The following is a 19,556-nucleotide window of genomic DNA, read 5'->3' as shown; positions in this document are numbered from 1 at the left end:
ACTAGTTTTAAAGAAAAGAATGTATAAGTCTTTACCAGCAGAATTTAATCAATAATTCATTAATCTGGCTGTAACACAAACAATCCACTGCTGCTTTTGGGTGACTGCACACATGATAAGGAAGACGCCAGCAGTTACTTTAAACCAGTGCAAGTGTGTGATGTTAGCATCTATTTACATAGAAAAGCAAACAGGTAACTCAATTACCAAACAGAATTGAATCCTTTTAAACTAAGAATCCTTCTAAAATAACAAGCCTTTAAAATAAATAACCCTCCTAAAACAGTCTCAGAGGTATTTTTCTTAAAGCTGTAAGCAAGATTCCACCATCAAATGCTATTAATTGGCCTTTTAGCTGTCTATTTGTTTCACATTTTTATACTAGTCCATGCTTTAAAGCATCTGTAAATTGTAATCAATTACACATTTTGACTTTGGATACTAAGCACTGATTCAACAAAAACTACTACAACATTCAACCTAAGTATTTTACATGCTTGCAACATCTACTTCTCCTTTGATTTTTACTATTTTTTTTTTTTTTTTAATATTCTTCAAAACACTTTCTAGTGTATCCGCTGCACAGCTTATTCTTATACTGCAGCCAGGATTTTCCATTCACACAGCCATATTCCATGCCTAATGCTAGGTTGCCATCTGTTGACCAACTTAGCAGTTGTATTGTAAAGATAACACAAGGCACTCGAGAACGTAAAGAAATTGCCAAAGATTTTTCAAGTTTAAATCTCAGTTTTGTGCTTACTTCTTTCTCTCTACCTGGGAAATTTATTTTAAAAGGTTACTGTCTCTCCTTAACATTCATTAATTCACAAGTTAAAAAAAAAAAAGTATCAGGTTTTTCCATATGCAGAGGCAGTACCAGAGAAGATCTTCAAAGGCTGCTTAAGGAGACTGTCCGAAGGCTAAAATCAATAGGAAATACTTTGGGAACCAATCTGTATAAGAAGCACACTGCATGGATGGAATTATCAGTGTTATGCACTATGATGTTATGCTTTTCACTTTCAAAAGGTGTCCAAGGGAATCAAGATAATATTGCCACGGAATTGAAAATGTAAAGGGGTCCAAGTTTTTCATATATATTTTATTCTTCCTTTTTTTTTTTTTTTTTTTTTTTTTTTACCCAATTGATTTCATTTTAAAAAGAAGTAGAGATGAAAAAACGCCTTTGTATAGTACAGTATATTAGCTGGGTCTACAAGGGTGCAAGAGTTGCTTTTATCAGGATGCGCATTACCAGCTCAGAGAAGAAACTCTTAATACCAGCTTCACTTAGCATCTAAAAGGCTTTAGTTATCTCTAAGTGACTGCATGTATAAAACAGAGCATTTAGAAAATTTCTTTTTGCCTCACAGGGGATTTGTAGGAGTATCTTCAAAAATACCAGAAAGGCCTTCAAAAATTCTGATCATGAGCATCATGCACAAAAGACAATTGTTTTCTATAAAGACATTAGAAAAACAAAACCATCCAAAGAAACGGTACATGAAAATGTCTTTCCAAAAAATGTGAAACAACTCAAGTTTGATATATTTCTTAATAGAAATATAATATTAAATAAATGATAATGTATTAAATAAACAATAACAGATATTTAATAGAAATATAATCAGAATAGAGATCAGCTCTATTAATAGTACTTTATACTTATATAGCAATATATATACTTTCTATACCAATACATAAACACAACGCAGTTCAAACACTGCATTATGGTGCTGAGCTCAAGAACTTACATGGATAAAAGGATTTCATGCAGTCTCCATTTAGCGACTCACCTTTGAATCATCCAGTTCCAGTTTTTTCAGAGACTTTCTGACATAATCTAAGAAGGAGGATGATTTGGAGAAAATTTTTCCAACATGTCGATCGCTGCAAATATAGTGTTGAGATGCATGCATTCCAGTTACAGAAAGTTACACATTTTAAAAGTCATTTTTATCTGAATTTCCAGTTGAGTGCAAATAAATCCATTGGACAGACCCTCGAGACAAGTCAGTAGCAATTTAGTAGCAATTTTCCTTTTCTCCTTTTCACTTTAAACAACTAGCTAATACTTGGAGAAGTTTCTAGGCACAACTGTACAGCTGTACTACAGCTGCAGAACGGTTACTATTTTACCTAAAAATTGGAGAGGTGAAGGTTTCTTTTTAATGTCTCCCATGATGGTTTTATTTCTTCATACGAGTGACAAAATTCTTATTTCTGCTGAATGATATTTCCTTCTGTACTCCTATAACACTGTCATTATTTACTACAATGCTGTTGTAATTTATTATGAACCACCAGACTGAGCAAAATGGCAGGTCATACCTAAATTTCACTGTCACAGGTAACCTTGTGTTCTTATCCTCAAAGCTGTTGCTTAGTTAAGTGATACCAGAACGTCCCCTGTTTACCACAGTGGCTCACTTTTGAAGCCAGCTAAAATTGCAGACAGTTTAAGAAAACACGTTAAAATAATGCACAAAAACACGAAGACCATGTAGAAACACTGATGGGTCACATCTGTCTATTTTTTCTTCTTTGTTTAAAATATCTTGGAGAATTGACATAAAACTTTTGTTAATCTGAACTCACTTTCTTGTCTGGTCCCTCCACATAGCACTGCCCTTGTCCAGTGCTGCAACATAGGAGTTACAATTTCATCTACAACAGCTGCTCCTGAACACGCACTTCAGTTTCTTAATAATGAAGTATGCTAAGTAGAAATAATAACAAATAGATTTTTTAAAATAATTTTTTGATTTGCAAGTATTTAAAACTCTTCTCCCTCTTTATTCTTACTAAAAACTCTTTCTCCTTATTTAGGGATCAGAATTAACATCTACTGAGGTCAACATAATGACTTTAGCCAGTGACAGTTGTAATGTTTTTTGGGTGGCAGGGATTCCCATTCATTAAGAACCAATGTTCACGTTTATTTTTTTAAAAATAAAATATTTCTGTAGTCATATTTAATATTGAGGTGCATTTAAACATTTGGGGTGTTGCAATCTGAAAATCAGTTAACAATTATGCTTCTATGACAGGCCTCTCTTCTCCTCATTAGATGCTGGAGGGGCAAAGATATCACATTGGGTCTGGCTGAGACAGGTTAACTTTTTAGCAGCCCATATGGTGATGTGTTTTGCATTTGTGACTAAAACAGTGCTGATAACACATGGATGTTTCAGCTGATGTCACACAGCTCTGCCTTGCAGCAAGTAGGATTGGGCTGGGCAAATGGCTGGGGGGAAATCTAGCCAAGACAGCTGACTCAACCCCACCACAGGGATATGCCATACTGCGTACCATGATATACAGCAATAAAACTGGGAGGTGGTATTTTCAAGGTAGTGGATGCTTGAAGACTGCCAAGGCAGCAGTCTGCTGGTTAGAGGGTGATCCTTTGCTTCACTTGTTTTTGTGTTTAGGGTTGCTTTGCTTTTTTTTTCCACCTTTCCATTTCATTTACTTTCAAACTGTCATTCTCTTGGTGAGTTTTTCTCATCCTGCTGAGGGAGTGGTGAACGAGCAGCTGGTGAGTGCTTAGTTGCTGGCAAGAGTCAGCACAGATAGATATACAGTATGTTTAATAGATTCATGTTGTATACAAGTAGTTTAAAAAAGAAAAACAGATTAATAACAGTTCACAGTCTTAAGAGTTCATTCTCTCAATTGCTTTAATGTGTTAAGTGTTATTCTGGAACTGTATGTCTCAAAGAATGCAGAAGAATCACACAGGGTTTCAGAACAGTAAAGAAAATATCAGCTGTTCCACTGAAACTGGTGGCAACTCACATTAATCAGCTTGAAAGCAGGTAGTCTTGCCCTACTTTTATTTCAGAAGTATAATCCTAAATTACTTGCTCCAAGTTACGCTTCCTCTTAAAAATGAAGCATACTATCAGCTCAGACTTTTATTATTTTTTTCACACTTTATCAACAACGGTCTTATGGGATAACTTTTAGGTAATTTTAAAATAAAAAAGTATTTCTTCTTTCAGGAGTTTGACCTTCAGAAGGGCTAGCTGTCTGGCTCCCCACTTTGCAAAAGACTTGGGGGTATCTGCATTAGCATTTATTTTAGATCAGAAGTATATTTCCCAAGTGACTTTTGGGGTTTGCTCACCTCCCATAACATGGTTTGCACTGTGGAACAGGATAAGAGCACCAAAATTAAATTAAATTGGAAGTTGCGGTTCTGGATGTGCACCAAATGCTAATGAGCATATGTCCCACATAATGACATAAAAGTTAATCCAGACTGCAACTCCAGAAAAGTGTTTAGTGAAGATGTCAAGATTGTAGCACTACCTTGCCAAATCCCATCATCCATGGGCACAGCACTTACTGATGCAGACATAGGCAGTAAGTAGTCCTTTACAGCCATGTTGGCCGCTGGTCATTTTTCTCAGGACAAAAGGAGATGTTTTTTGTCATCTGCAATATTAAAGCTGCCAAGATTTCTACATCACAGGGTGGCATAGGGCTGTGTTAACTTTTTAGGCATTTACTATTTCTTTGCTGTTGAAGATAGATTTTAATAATGAACCCGGTACCAAGGAGGACCTACTTCAGCTAAAGGTAAAGGAAGGGTAATACATTTGTGATGTGGACTTAGGAACAATGTGATGTGACGTGCAGAAGGAACAAATGTATTCTTTTTCTTAATACCAATAAACATCTTCAGTCTGAGAATGATTCTTCAAACCTGCTTCTTAAGAAATACAGAATGGGGATGATAGAAAATCAGATCTTGTTTTGTATTCCCTGAATGCAGAGCTTCCTACCTTTTGGTGACACCGTAAGTTTCTTCTATAATAACCTGAAGAACAGCTCGATAAAACAATGATTCTGTAGGCAGCTGGAAAAAATAAATAAATCAACAGAAAGAATTTAAAATTGGCATTGAAATTAATATCAGAGTGAAAAAAAAAAAACACACAAAAAAACCCCAACCAACCAACCAACCAAAAAAATCACAATAGTATTGGCTTCCTTAACTACTTATTGGTTTACATTCCTTAATATCAGTCATAACAACTGGACATTTAACTAACATTCCTGAATCCAGTTAATTTTCCATTGCCAGATTCTAACACAACTTGAACCTGAGGAAAAAAAGAAACCCAAATCCTGAAGTAGGAGTTCAAAAACTGGCAGAGGGAAAAAGATCAGAGAAAAATTGTAGGGATCATGACCCAAATTCTACTCTGCAAAATAAATACAAGAATTTACCTAAACTGTTCTAAAGACAAATAAATAATTTCCTAGATGAATCATCATATGCTGTAGTCTCAACAATGCAGAAAGCACTGTACTTATATAAACAGAACACACTTCGAAGTTCATATCTTTGAGTATAAAGGATCTGTTTCCTTAAAAGTAGTTAATAGTTGCCAGTCTAAAATTCATGGTAAAGTGCTTCCACAATGAAAGATGGCTGGGAACAGCAGGATTACACACAGAAAGAAGAGAGTTCTCAGTCTTTTTAAATATTTGCACAGTAGGTGTCTGCCATCCCAAACAGGATAACTTGCACGACAGTAATTCAAAGTATTCACAGATAAAAAAAATACAGAGATTAAAGATGAGAAAGATGATGTTTCTTACAGATATAAGCTTTTGTCATAACAATTTCTATTTTTACATTCGTTGATATAACACTGGGATAGAGTGATCCAAACCAGGGATATAAGAAGGGCATTTGGACTTAATTTATATACTTGCTGAAAGATAGTGCAAGAAGTTAGGAAGAGTAGCTTAATGTCTTAAATTTTAAGCTATGCCTTTTTTTCAGACTCTTAATTATCAGGAGAAAACTGACTCACAAGGTACAATCGCAGCAATAAAAATGCAATTTCATGATGACACATGCTATCTATCAGGATTTGATGTAGTGTATGCTAGTGTTTTAGATTCCAGAAATTCAGAAGTTCAATCAAAGGTCACGGATTAAGAGCATTTAAAGGGGAAAAACACATTTTATCTTCGAATGGTTAAAATAAACAGTGTGACTTACCATTTGGCCGACTGCAACTCGCTCCAAAGCCTTTAAGTTGAAGGAATTAAATTGCTGATATGTTTATTCTTTATCAGAACATTTTATAAACACATTGTATAAAAGTCAGAGGATATGACATTTTAAAAGATTAATGATGTGGCATAACATGAGCTTGCACACTTTAAAGTGTTAATACCGTTAGAGAATCATAAACAGCTCACTCCCATTATTTTGGTTTATTTATAGGAGAAGCAGTGATAACCAACTGTACGTAAATAGATGTGAGCAAAATTTCTTTCTTTTTCTTGGTTTGTAAAAGAATTTCTGAGAATTCTTTTCATATTGTTGTATATAATTGCTGCATAATTATTTGTTTACAATATAATATTTTAAACACAATATTAGATATTTGTTTTATACCTTCTATTTTTGGAGAAATGCAAGCAATTCACTTTCTAATCAATTATTTCAAAGTCAAGATTAGTTTGATGGTCAATGCCTTTAAGTACTTTTAGACTCTAGTATAAAGAGTTTAAATAAATTAAAAAAAATCAGAGTATCTCATCCAGGCTCTTTGTCCCTTGGCCTTTTAACCAATTTGAACACTATGGAATGACAAACATATGTTGTAACAGCGGTTATGTTAGCATTGTTCAGCAGATTCAGTTTATCCAAGCTAGCAACTGACCCTGGGAAGGTGGGTGCCCAGCTGCATGGCACCACCTCCTTTCTACATCCTAGAGGGCAGAGTGTCCTAGTCATGAAAAATGCAAACATGGAATTTCAAATGTAGTAACAGTAGAAGCATCTAGTGGCATGGGAGAAGTCCTTGCCTTTGTGAAGATTTAAACAAAAGAAATTTTTAGCTGCCTAATTTCTGTGAATTCTGTGAACTCTAAAACAGATACATATGACATGTTCAGTACTATCTCTTCGGAGTCATTTGCTTACAAAATTTATCTTCCTACCATTGTTGAAAGACGGCCCAAACTTTTCCTTTCTAAAAGAAAAGGAATGGGAAAGAAAGCAACTAATGGGTCAGCCTAGGAAGTAATGGTATTGTATTACATTAACAATAAAAAGAAAACAGGCAATCTCTTTTAGAAAGTATTTTTATGATAAAGGTTTTACAACATCATTGCTAAAAGAAACAGTCTTTTTTTTAACCTTGCCAAGGGTAACACATTTAAGCCTAATGAAATACTAACTGTCCTCCTTTACTTTCATCTGACAGTATTAAATTATCATGTTAGCTTGCATTTATATAACCTTGATATGTTCGCCTGTACTGTCTCTTTAGTCCACACTATTCTAACAGAGGTAAAGAGGTAGCAGCAAAGGCTCACCAGAACACATGACTCATCTTGATACAAGAAATTAAAAACTAATCAAGGATATTAGTCTTCTAACTGAAACAGTGGTCAACATTTTTGATACATATCTGTTCTTTCAAATTAGACAACAGTTTATCATTCTGTCTTGCTAAAGTAAGGTCTTTGCAACTCCTGGTGCAGTGTTAAAAAGATGTTTCCAGTCTGTTAAGCCACATGGATTTTAGAGCTCTTCTCACTTTTGGAAGAGGCAAGTTTGTTTAGGTTTCACAGTCGAACATTCAATATTATGAATCATGAAGGCGTTAAGGGAGTTACTGATTGCAATCCTTCTACAATTACCTTGCTCCACTCTAAGTCCTTGGCCAGGAACTATTACCCTGAGGGGTTACCTTGTTTAGGTTTTAGCAAAGGTTTGGCCTTTCTGTCCATTCTTAAAATATATTTCTGTCAATACTCATTTTTTTCATGCCTTCAGCAAGTATAAAATATATAATGCTGGAAGGTCAGTACTATTTTTTTAGATACAATTCATCATGCTTACAACATTAATGATGTTACTCTGCAAAGTCTTGGATTAAAATCATGGCTCTTGGATTAGAAGCCAAAAACAATGAATCCTATAACATCTGGATAGAGCTCTCAGTATGAAAAAGAAAAGAAGGGGAATCATACCAAGCATGCTGACATTCTAGCATTGCGACCGCAGCACCAGCCCTTGTCCTTCAAGTACTGACACATGGGAAACCCCCACACTTCCTCTGTGCAATCTGCAAAATGGGAATAAATAAATAAATAAATAAATAAATAAAGAACCAGGCACAGCTTTCATGAACTCTTTACTTTACCTTACAGTGTAAACAATGTATTGAGCAAGATGAACAGTTAATGGATGGCAGCAGAAACACTTAACTGTTCCAGTACAGTACCAAGAAACATTAGTATTATAACTATGGATTTTCCTCATAACAGATATTTTTGGCTGATAATGAATTTTTGGTAATTTCACTTTTCCAAAACTCTTTTATTTATTTATTTTTAAATTGGGTCATTTTTGCAAAAAATCAACTAAAAAAAAGTTCTAATGGACAACAGTAGGACTTGCAAATACCCTTGGCACAACCTGTGAGTTATAAGAAGTAAGGCAGGCAGTCATTCAGTATAGCAGGACTTCAGTACTGCTTCTCACTGGGTTCCTCTTCTACCATAAACATATTCTAACATCACAAAGAATGCGTACTTGTTTACTTCATTTCAGTTCTGAAGGTCTGTGCTTTGCTGAGAGAGAATGTTTGCCCTCCAGAAATGAGCAGCTGCAAAGGCTCTTGCCGTTTCTTCGAAACATGGAGAAGCATTTGTATCACAATCTGTGTTCAGTTTGTTTCAGTATCATTAATATTTTGAATAACAGCAAAACTCTTCGTGTTTAACGGTAAAGAAAATGTGGGAAAACTAAATAAGCAGTTCAGACTATTATCAGATAAGTGTTCATAATATCTAGGTGTAAATGCAGATGAAATCCACAACATTTAGAATTTTTATTAGTGTTTTGTCAGCTGATTTTTTAGAGCATTGAATAAGAATTTCTACTTACCTTAAAAAAAAAAAAAAAAAGCCAACAAAACAAACAAAAAGAATTCTACAACAAATTGGCTAAGATCCTGGCTTTTTAGCATAGAGATGACTCAGGCACATTTGAAGATAAATCAATTTAATGGGGTTAAAAAAAAAAAAGGACAGCAGAAATACGACTCTTCAAATTTACCAGAAGTCTGGGGATACGAACACATAAGCAAAATTCATTTCGTGAATGGTAGGCAAAGAAAAAGTGTAAGAGGAAACTATGAAGGACACAACCCTATTCCACGTCGTCAGTTCCTCTATCACTAGTCTCCAATGACCACTGATCTCTAGAAAGTAGCAGTGAGCAAGTAATCTTCTGCAGGCAAACCTATGCTTTGCTCTCCTTTTAGCCCAAAGGCTAAAAGCTTCTTATGAAACATTTACCAGCTTAAGGACCACTACTGAAGAACTGAACGTTAATGTGGAATAATTAACAGAAGGAGAAAGAAAGTTCCTGTAGACCTGAAGATGAAATCTGACAGAACAGATTGCAGCTTGTTCCAGCACTAGGACTATATAAGCATTTGTAAATGCTTCACGACAAGACATCAAACGCAAATTAATTTCAGGTCTAATTACTGAGTACACGGAATAAAGCTCCTACAACAGGGATAGTAATAAGATCTTATTAAATATATATTCGGAAAGCAAAAAATGACTCCCATGGTTTCTATTTTAAGGGTCACATTAATAAGCTTTTCTAATACATATGTTAGAATATTTCAAAGTAAAAATATACAAACTGAGTTTGAAAGATAAAATCATCAGTCTTTTCAAGTTATCCCTTATAATTTACACCCGGTACTCATGCATAATGCTGAAGAATTTATGACATCTGTAAAAAGATGGTGATACAAAACATGATCTTCTTTATTGAAAGTTTCTCTTTAGCTAGAGAAACCAATGCAGTGAGTTAGGTTTTTTTGGTCTACTTACAAAGTTGTCTATATATCTACAATATTGCCTTGAGTTCGTTTTGTTTTTCCATATCCAGTGCACTCTCAAGTCTATTGTTGATTTAAAAAAAAAAAAAAAAAAAAAAAAAAAAAAAGTTGATAAATATATTCCTATAAAGTGTTTACCAATAGTTGTATAACAAATCCCTATTACTTTCCTCTCGAGTTAGTGACATAGCTTCATGGAAGTGCTGTTTATATGTACATATTTAAACAAACTCATTTTGTCCATACTACTTTTTTTTTTTCAACAGTAAAGAACCTTTTTCTGACAGCCATAACATTTCTTCTTCACAGGTTAGAGGGATGACATGCTGAAAAGGAACTCTGAGGAAGACCTGGTGGTCCTGCTGGACAACAGGTTGGCCATGATCCAGCAGCGTGCCTCTGTGGCCAAGAAGGGTGCATTAAAAAGAACATGGTCAGCCGGTCAATGGAGGTCCTTCCCCTCTACCCTGCCCAAGTGAGACCACATCTGGAGTACTGTGTTCAGTTCTGAGCTCCCCAGTTCAAACAAATAGGGATCTTTTAGAAAGAGTCACAGTGACTCAAGCACTGGAACAGGCTGCCCAAGAGGCTGGGGAGTCTCCTTCTCAGGAGATACTCAAGACCCTACAGGATGCCTTCCTGTACAACCTGCTGTAAGGAAATTGCTTTCTCAGGGGGTTGAATTTGATGATCTCTAGAGGTCCCTTCCAAACCCTGAAGTTCTGTTAATGTTATTCTGTGAAATACACAAATAAGAATTTTAACAAGAACTTTCCAAATGGTTGCTTTTTTTGCCACTAAAGATTTTTCATGTATTCTGAAAAACAAGGAAAACTGATGTATCTTAAGCAAAAATCAGAGTATCCTTTGAAACATTAGCACAACTTATGCAATCCCTCCATGGATTTACTAACTCTTCTTGTAACCACAGGGATGTTTCACAGCTGACCCTCGTGCAGCTGATTTATCACATTAGTCTAATAGGCAGAAATGAGATAGGTCTTGAAAAGAATACCCTATATGGAGAAGCTGTTTTGAGTTTGTTTTCCTATATACTCTAAATCCTATGGAGGAGATAATTAAACACTTTGGGAAACAAGTGCAAACACACCAAGATACCAGACACAACTGCAAAATATTTATGGACTTTTTCACTCAACACCGTCTAGCAAAAGAAAATACAAAGGCCCAGGTAAAACATTTTAAACCGGAATAAAGGCAAAGTCTCATATTTTATCTTCAGCTGAATAGGACTACATTTTATACAAAGTAAGTCAGATTACCATTTTCCACTTCTGGGAACTCAATGCTACTAGTCATTTTTAATATGCTGTCAGAATGAATTTCTTATTTCTTAACTCATTCCTAGAAGTCATATGCTATTTTCCATCCTCTAATTATTTAGACATTTTTGTAAGACCTCCAGTAAAATGCTGATACATTTTGTAGAGATTTCAGCCTCCTTCCATCTTGAATAACTTTTTGAATACTGCAATAGTAATGGCAGAGACTATTTGGAGCAGCTGTACTATTTTGAGGTTGTTTTTTTTTTCCCTGCTGGTTATTTAAGGTCCACGTGAAAAAGAAGACAATAAACACAGACATCTGGGATATTGAGACTTTATGTTGGGTAGTAAAAAATTAGAAATCATAGCAAATGTATGTATATATGTATATATATATATATGAAGACATATATCTTTATTAGACTTCCTTCATCGTGATTTAATTTTGTCTGATAAAGAAAAAAGTCAGGTAAACTTCACTGCTCTCACTGTATTCATAGACCCACTAATGCTCTCAGTTTTACAGTGAACAGTGTTTAAAAGATATTTATTAAAGGATTTTCTAAGAAAATAGCTAAGCCTGGGTTGGGAACAGTGTTTTCAAATATAGAACAATGAATGTTATTTATTAATGTTTCTTTTTCTGATAGTTGGATTAAAAAAATATGTGATAATACAAGTAAAATGAAAGGATTATAGGCTAATTGTTCTGCATGTGCACAGTGGTTTTAAGAAACCTCAGGAAAATGGGACAAGCTTCTCCACCAACTGTAATACTAGGCCTTATATAGATCTTAACTCTGAGCAAGATACTAATATTTCTAGCATGTTAACATTTAAAATTTACATATCGCATAATTCTAACACAATGTAGTTTCTAAGAAACATCAGAACTAATAGGTTTTCCTGTTAGAACACAAATAAGCTTAACTAGGGCTCCACATTATCATGCAGTTTCTTACTTTTTTTCCTTTGTTATCGCCTCATGAAAACATATTCGCTTTTACGCTTCTCATCTTTTTACTCTCTTGCAATTCCTAACTGATCCAAATTACTCTGCTTTCTGATTTGCATTCTGCTAGAGAATTTCACTGAAATACTGCATTGAAAACTATTCTTAAATTCATTCTGGCAGAAACAACCCAAATATTGTAACAAAACAATGCCTATCCCAACGGTTAGTGAATAATTAATGAGAAAGAATAAATAAACCAGGGCTTTGTTTCACTTTTGTCATATTGTATACATTGATTATAATAGCTGCTTTGAAACTCTTCATCTGTTCTTTATGAAAGCAATACAAATAAATTAGGGTAAGTGGCAAAGCACTACAAAATAGGGGATTCTGATTTTTTTTGAAATGTATTTAATTTTTCTACTCTCAGATTTTAAGATTTTATAGTATATACATTGTTAAAACAATGAGAATTACTTTCTAGTAATGAGTTCATCAGGTTATAAATAGTACGTGGCAAAGAGAAGGCAAAAATATGTTTTTTAGCATACAGGCTGAATTTTCAACTTTACTCTCTATCGTTTCTTGTTTAAGAAACTATATTCTCCTTAGAAAGATAACCAATACTTATTTCATTCCTAAACTTTATCTTAGGCAATTTGTTACTGAAATGCAGTGAAACACCAGTTTCTTAAAGTGTTTCAGCATGAGAACATAACTGCAGGAGAATGAGAACTTGTTCTATTTACTTAGTACTGTCAAGCTGATTGTACGCCCACAGCTAGTGCCGTACTAAACCACGCACACTGTAGTTTTAAGTGGCAGTTATCTTATACTTACCTTACAAATCACCATTAAGACTGAAAGCACTTTCTGTATTGAACTTCACCTATGATTTTTTGGCACTTACTTTAATACAGAAAGACATTAAAGCCTTAAAATGTTCACATTTAATATTTGATTTTGGAATGTATTTTAGGATGGTGTATTATTACCAGTACCTAATAATACCATTCAGTGAATTATCACTGCATTATCTCGTCACACTTGAATGCTTAAATGCATTTTTGTCTGTTACTGGTTAAAAATTGTGTTGGATACAAACATTTCCATCTCCATTTATTTATGAAGTGTGATCAGTATCAGCTCATATAAAATATGACATGTAGCAATGTATACACTTCAAGAACTTCTATTTCCTTTTTATATGTTCTTATCTTTTGTTTTATTCCATTAAAACAGTAACATAGCCTTCACAACTGCTATTATTTTGACACTAACATCTATTTCAGTTGACTCCTAGATGTGTTAGTGCCTCATCTTTGTTCATAATCTTTCCCTCCAACATACAAATTCTGCTACAATTATGAAGTATAATTCCCCAGTTTCCATCTCTACTTTAGTGTGTGATTTCAGTATCGAAGATGCTTAATTCTCACTGGTTCACTGAGTTGTTTTTCAAAGGTTTTTTTGATTGATTTTTTTTTTTTTTTTTTTTTTTTTTTTTTCATTTTACCAATTTCAAAGCATGTAAAACCTGGAGTTCAGGCACTTACTAATTTTGTTTGCACTTCAACTGCATTTTTGTACTTCATATCCAATGCATTGGAGTATCTACCACCCCATTCTGTGATCATGGAAGAAAAAGAAAACTAAAAAGATTTATTTTAAAAAATCAACAGTATGTGATGGCTCTATTTTGAATAACTTTTGGGCAGCTACAAAATACTTATGACTAGAACAGAAGAGTGCCAATTGTACAGAAAAAGCACAACTGACTGAAGATCAGACACAGCTGTCAGTGTGAGGTAATTGTACAAAGACTGCCAAGCACATTGAAAAATCTCTATATTAATCATATACTTGTTGGCCAATAACATTTCAGGATTCTCGCCAAAGATAAACAGAGAAGAGTAATGTGATACGGCACCTAAAGCCCATCTGTGGCTGAATCCACAAGGCTGGCACTAAGAACTGCTCTTCAGCTGTCTAAAGCCAAGAGCAATACCTGAGAGGTAACAATTGAGTCTGGACATGTTGATGGTCAAGATCAAACAGTCATAACAGACAGTACTAAAACATCCTTTCTACTCTAATTTATTGCGCTTTATCTTGTCATTCCTACTTTACTACTTGAAGTTGCTAGAAAATCAACGTGTCCTTAGGAGTGTTAGGTAAATGGTCAAACTGCATGGTACTGCAGAAACACGGAATGGCTTGGGGTGGAAGTAACCTTAAAGAAACTAGTTCCAATGCCCTGCAGTGGGCAGAGTTTCCACCCATCAGACCAGACTGCACAGGGCTCCATCCAACCTGGCTTTAAATGCCTCCAGTGATGAGACGTCCACAAGTTCTGTGGGCAACCTGTTTCAGCAACTCATCATTCTTAGTCCACGCAAAAAGCTGTGTGTGGACTAATCCAATCTAAAAAGACTTAGGAGCATCCCCTTCTTCTTCCAAGGAATATAACCAACATTTGTATAAGTGTACATCTAAAGAAAATACAAGCAGAGCTCATTTGACATGAGCACTATTTTCCATTTCCCTTTTTCTTTTTTTTTTTTTTTTTAAAGAAAACTACTAAGATTCCTTAAAATATTCTTATTAAAATGCTCCTTGCAGATAAAGTGATTTTTGTTTTTATTAGCCAGGACACAATAAAACATGATTAATAATGAAAATATATTACTGAAACGTGAAAGGAAGCCTTTAAGGAAAACAAGTGAAAAATGACTAAATGGTTACTGACAGTTTTATGTCAGCACTGGTATGTCAGCAGAGGACATATATAAGGTAGGGAGGGATCCCTGCTTTTCCATTCTCTCTACCACTTCCAAATTCTTGAATAATTTACAATCTAAACAAATGAAAGTGCAGTGAGGATGGAGATGACATACTCAGAAGTAGTTCTCTGAAGAAGCCTGGTTTCCCAGGAGACAACAGTTCATTCTGGTACTATCAACAAACCCAAGAACTGCCATAAAAATTGAGGTTAGTAGGTGTGAAAGGAAATTAAAACAAATTCTTTGCTAGTGCTGTATTAAAATACTGTTTTTTAGAACTGCTACCTAATTCTAGGAAGTTATCACTAGCCATATTAAAAATCAACAACAGAAATAAGAAACTAATTCCTTCTAATGTTGAGGTATATTGTAAATCTAACTCAGACATCGGGGGAATAAAAAAATGTAGTCACTGATTTGGAAATACATTACATATATTAAATACTATGCTGTGTCTACTTATATAAAGATTCAAAAGACAGTAGTTATTTTCCAAACACACTGAATATTTATTAATAAAAACAGCATTATATTCCAATAAGCAAAACTGTAAATATAACATTAAAAACATTACAGTTATGCAAAGCACTGGTTATAAGTGTATTAACTGTAAAATAAAACTACTTCTAATTTGTAAGTAAGTTAAATTAGTTCAAAAAGAGCTTGTCTTTATTGATAAATAAATTACTTATCTCAAATAATTCAAATAAAATGGAAGTATAGGATAAAAAAATCCATAAACTACCCTAAAAATGTAGAAGTGAAAGGAATAACCCTTTGTATAAACTGCTTATACTGTGAATAAATATTTTTTGTAATTTTCTGATATGTAAAAAAAACCATTTTCTTAAACAGGAAAACAGATTATCCTACAGTTGCTTTTAGTGAGCTCCAAAAAAAAAGGGAGATGATTTTCAACACCAGTGAAATCTTCTTCTTACTCTAGACCTGCCTACCTCTTTTACTTAGAAAAGTCTCCCACTGCAGCCAGTTACTGACTTTTTGCACCACTGGACATCTCTTATAGCACTCAGCAAGGCATGTAACAAATCTGAGAAACTACAAGAATTTGTATCCTAAATCAGACAAATCCCATTAGCAAAATAGGAGAAATAAGTACAATATATGCATAGCTACAATATATAACTATCCTTTTAATGTAGCCAGTAACATCAACAGAACTACATTTTCTGCCTCCTACTTTCACTTCTCCTCATCCCATCTGCTGGCAAATATATGATTTATCCTACTGAAGATACATTTTTCTGTAGAAAATATAAGCTATGCCTAAATAGCTGTAGGAATGGATATACTATGATACTCCTGTAATGCATCGGGCATCTTCTACATGACAAACCCTGTCCAATTCAAGTTGGAACTGGCAGTCAGAGGTTACACTGTATATTAATTTTTTCTCACTAATGCCCTGAACTTGCCATACTCCATGAGAATACTTTGCTTAAAGGAATGCTTCTGAATTCATATACTAGAAATTGTGTAGCTTGGAGACTGAAGGACTAGAGTATATTTATGTTGAATATGTAACAAAGATGTGTAAAAGGCAGTTACCTGAGACTTATAAAAAAACAATCATTGTCACTAAATTTGTGGAATATAAGGGAAATAATTACAGAAACTGTAGTTCACCATGAGAGAAAGTTTTCCAGTGTTCTGTATTTGAAAGTGGCCTTTGTTTTCTAAAGAAACTTTTCCATGTTTTACTTCAATTTGAAAGACGCTTTCTATTTGCTCTTTCTTGTCAAGTATGAAAACATGTTTGTTTGACTAGGTTGGTATTTAAAGCACAGTATAAAAGATTTTATGTCAAAACAATGTTTTTTTTTAAAAAAATAAAAAAAATAAAGAAGGCAAGAAATTATTTTATAATTATTTTTTGAAAGACTATTATTACGTTCCTACAGATGTTATTGAAGTAAGTAGTGTATCAAACATGTGTTGTTCATCATTTTCATGCCATTTTATTTCCACGTAGTTCATCTTAGAGACCTTAATAATTACTGGAGAAACAGGCATTAGTTCACATCCCATAAGCTCTTTGCTCTTGACAAACAAAGGCTGTCACTACATGCAGACTCTGTTCTTAAACAAGCTGAGGAAGGAACTACACTATTCTGACCAGCAGAAAATATACAGTGACACGTCCCAACAATATTACAAATACTGGAATCCAAATAGGAATGTAAACATGCTTCCAAAATTTTATAGCTTCAGTAATTCTTCTGTGCTCGGGGAATGATTAATCTTTTTGCACTTGGTCACGCTAATAGTTATTATAAAAAAGTGAAAGGTTTTCTTCTCAGCCATGTCATTTATATTATGTTCTCAATACACTTTCCCCATTTCAAAGTGTAAAATTGTTAGGGTGTTATTCTGAATCTCCTTGAAAGAGCACAAAGAATTTCACTGCACTCTGTACAGTGACAAGAGAAAAAGGTTATTAACAGATAACTTTCTTAGGTATACAGTAGAATAACAGGCAGAGGCAAACAAGATTTTTTTCTTTTATGAGTTGTAAAGGTAAAAAGTAATTTTGTATGTTCTTTTGAGAATAATTGTATAGATCTCTATTTTTCTTTACTTCTAATCTCAGACCTCTTTAACCATTTCCTTAAATGGAAACAGAACTAATTAATAGTCCATAAAACTAATCGAAGACCTGCTGAAACACTGAAAAATAAGTTGTTTTAGTTCTTCCATGGTGCTCAGTAAAACAGCAGAATCTCAGTTCACATCTACTGCTTTGAAGAGAGGAAAGGAACTACTTAAAATGATTTTTTCCTTTTGTGGGAAAGACTAGAACTTCCTTTGGTAAAGATTTCACAGTTCCTTGAGCTTATATTTTTCCTAGAAATCACATCACCGAAAGGGATTTCTTGGGAATAGAAGTGTTCCACCATTTCAGAAAACAGAATCATTTGTCTCTTCAGAACCCAAATGTATGGCATGCTTTAGTTATTACATATTATAGTAAGTCTTGCTTTCTCAATTATAATCGCCTACTGTGCACACACACTCTAAATTGTAAATGTGAGATAGTTTCAGAATTTAATATATTTTTTATGCATTTACTCACGAAAAATACCCTTGTAATTGAAATACATAATGCTGTCATTTAATGTCCATAAAACTTACCTAGTTAATATTTTCTCAAGTTTCATATATTTTTCATGTCCAATTTTGATAGAAAACACCTGGGTTTTAGTCACTACCTAGGTCTGTCACAAATTCATGGAAAGGTGCCTGGTGCAGCAATAGCTAAAGATGCCTTGGAAAGGAAATCAAGCTCTTTGATCTTTTGCTTGGAAATGTTTTTCTGTGTCACCATGGTATCAGTGATAGCTATTTTAAGACACGGGATATTGAATATCTTTGAAAATATAGCTAGGCAACATATAAATCATCTGCACACTAATACTTCTAAAACAGTGACTAATCTTTCCATATTTCAGTGGAATGGAGTGATATTAAGTTTGTGTATGGAATCCTTCAGAAAATTCAGTTTTGAAGTTTCTGTCTGCTGACTCCAGCTTACTCAAAACCACTGCAGTTTTCACAAATCTGATAAAATGTTGCACACGAATTCCAACAGTCCTTTGCATCCCTTTCAGATCCCTTAATTAAGTTCATTAGCTTCTAAAAACTGACATGTAATGAAATCTTATATGTACCTAATTTGAGCGTTAGAGAGTAAGTCTTCTGCAAACAGTTTGTTGATATCATCCAGAACGCCTTGCAGATTTCCTGTAGAGCACTAGAATTCCTCTGCCTGGCATTTATCTTTTCCTTCCTAGAGTAGAGACATGCTGTTGGAAATCCTTATAATCCTTATAATAGCTGACATTCCCAATTTGCAGTACTAAGGCTAATTTGAGAAAGGGGTTCTGATAAGTCTGCTATCAATGAATCTATGATTATATCTTTATCTCGTACTATGAAATGCTTATTTATATGCAGCTATTTACCTATGCATGTTCACGTGTTATTTTCTCAAAACAGAGGATATCAAATGAAGATTTCAGTACTGACTAGATTGGTAGTGATGTGTTTCAGAGAACGGATAGTGAGAGGGATACAGTAATTCGAATACAGAAACACATCAATTCCTCTTTAAGCAAAGTCAACTCTTAAGTAGAAAAACCTTAAAATCATAGTTATCGTTGTTAAAGAATAATTATACACCATGTCCCCAGAACCTTGCTAGCTGAATGTATGACAAAACATCTCCCGAAATCCTAATCAGAGGAACAAAGGTTTTGTTTTTCTCGGTAAAAATATCATTGGCAGACTGTATTTTTCCATAAAAACCTGCCCTAAATAAATAAGTTTATGTGAAAAGTCTCTAGAAAAATCCTTCCTGCTCTGTCGTAATTGACTATCAGAATCAGTAACAGTGAAGAAAAACCCCAAAGGAATCCATTATAGTAATGGCAAAGTGCATTTAATTCATAGAAGATTCTCTGTACAAACAGGCTTTTGACTTAAAGAAAGTCAATCTAAAACTACTTAGAATTCTCTGATAACTGTCATAATATTCCTTATTAACTGAAGTTTAGTATTTGATGACTTCTAACATCGGTGAAATGTAAAGACAACTGTCTCTAAA

General features: G+C 34.2%; 1 protein-coding gene across 3 annotated transcripts in view; it reads right to left on the bottom strand.

Annotated features, from left to right (window-relative positions):
* METTL25 (methyltransferase like 25) overlaps positions 1 to 19,556 on the bottom strand; it is a 54,880-nt gene that overhangs the window by 13,319 nt on the left and 22,005 nt on the right. For all 3 annotated transcript variants that reach the window (XM_072361581.1, XM_072361579.1, XM_072361580.1), the window contains 4 exons: positions 8,017 to 8,111; positions 6,029 to 6,058; positions 4,797 to 4,870; positions 1,800 to 1,893 (listed from right to left, as the gene is read on the bottom strand). In XM_072361581.1, coding sequence (XP_072217682.1) covers positions 1,800 to 1,893; positions 4,797 to 4,870; positions 6,029 to 6,058; positions 8,017 to 8,111 — 293 coding nt within the window. The remainder of the gene's footprint in view (positions 1 to 1,799; positions 1,894 to 4,796; positions 4,871 to 6,028; positions 6,059 to 8,016; positions 8,112 to 19,556) is intronic.

Source organism: Excalfactoria chinensis, chromosome 1 (assembly GCF_039878825.1).
Source record: "Excalfactoria chinensis isolate bCotChi1 chromosome 1, bCotChi1.hap2, whole genome shotgun sequence".
In the NCBI taxonomy this organism is placed as follows: Eukaryota; Metazoa; Chordata; class Aves; order Galliformes; family Phasianidae; genus Excalfactoria; species Excalfactoria chinensis.
The sequence above is the reverse complement of the archived record's forward strand: the minus strand, read 5'-3'. Positions and strand labels throughout refer to the sequence as shown.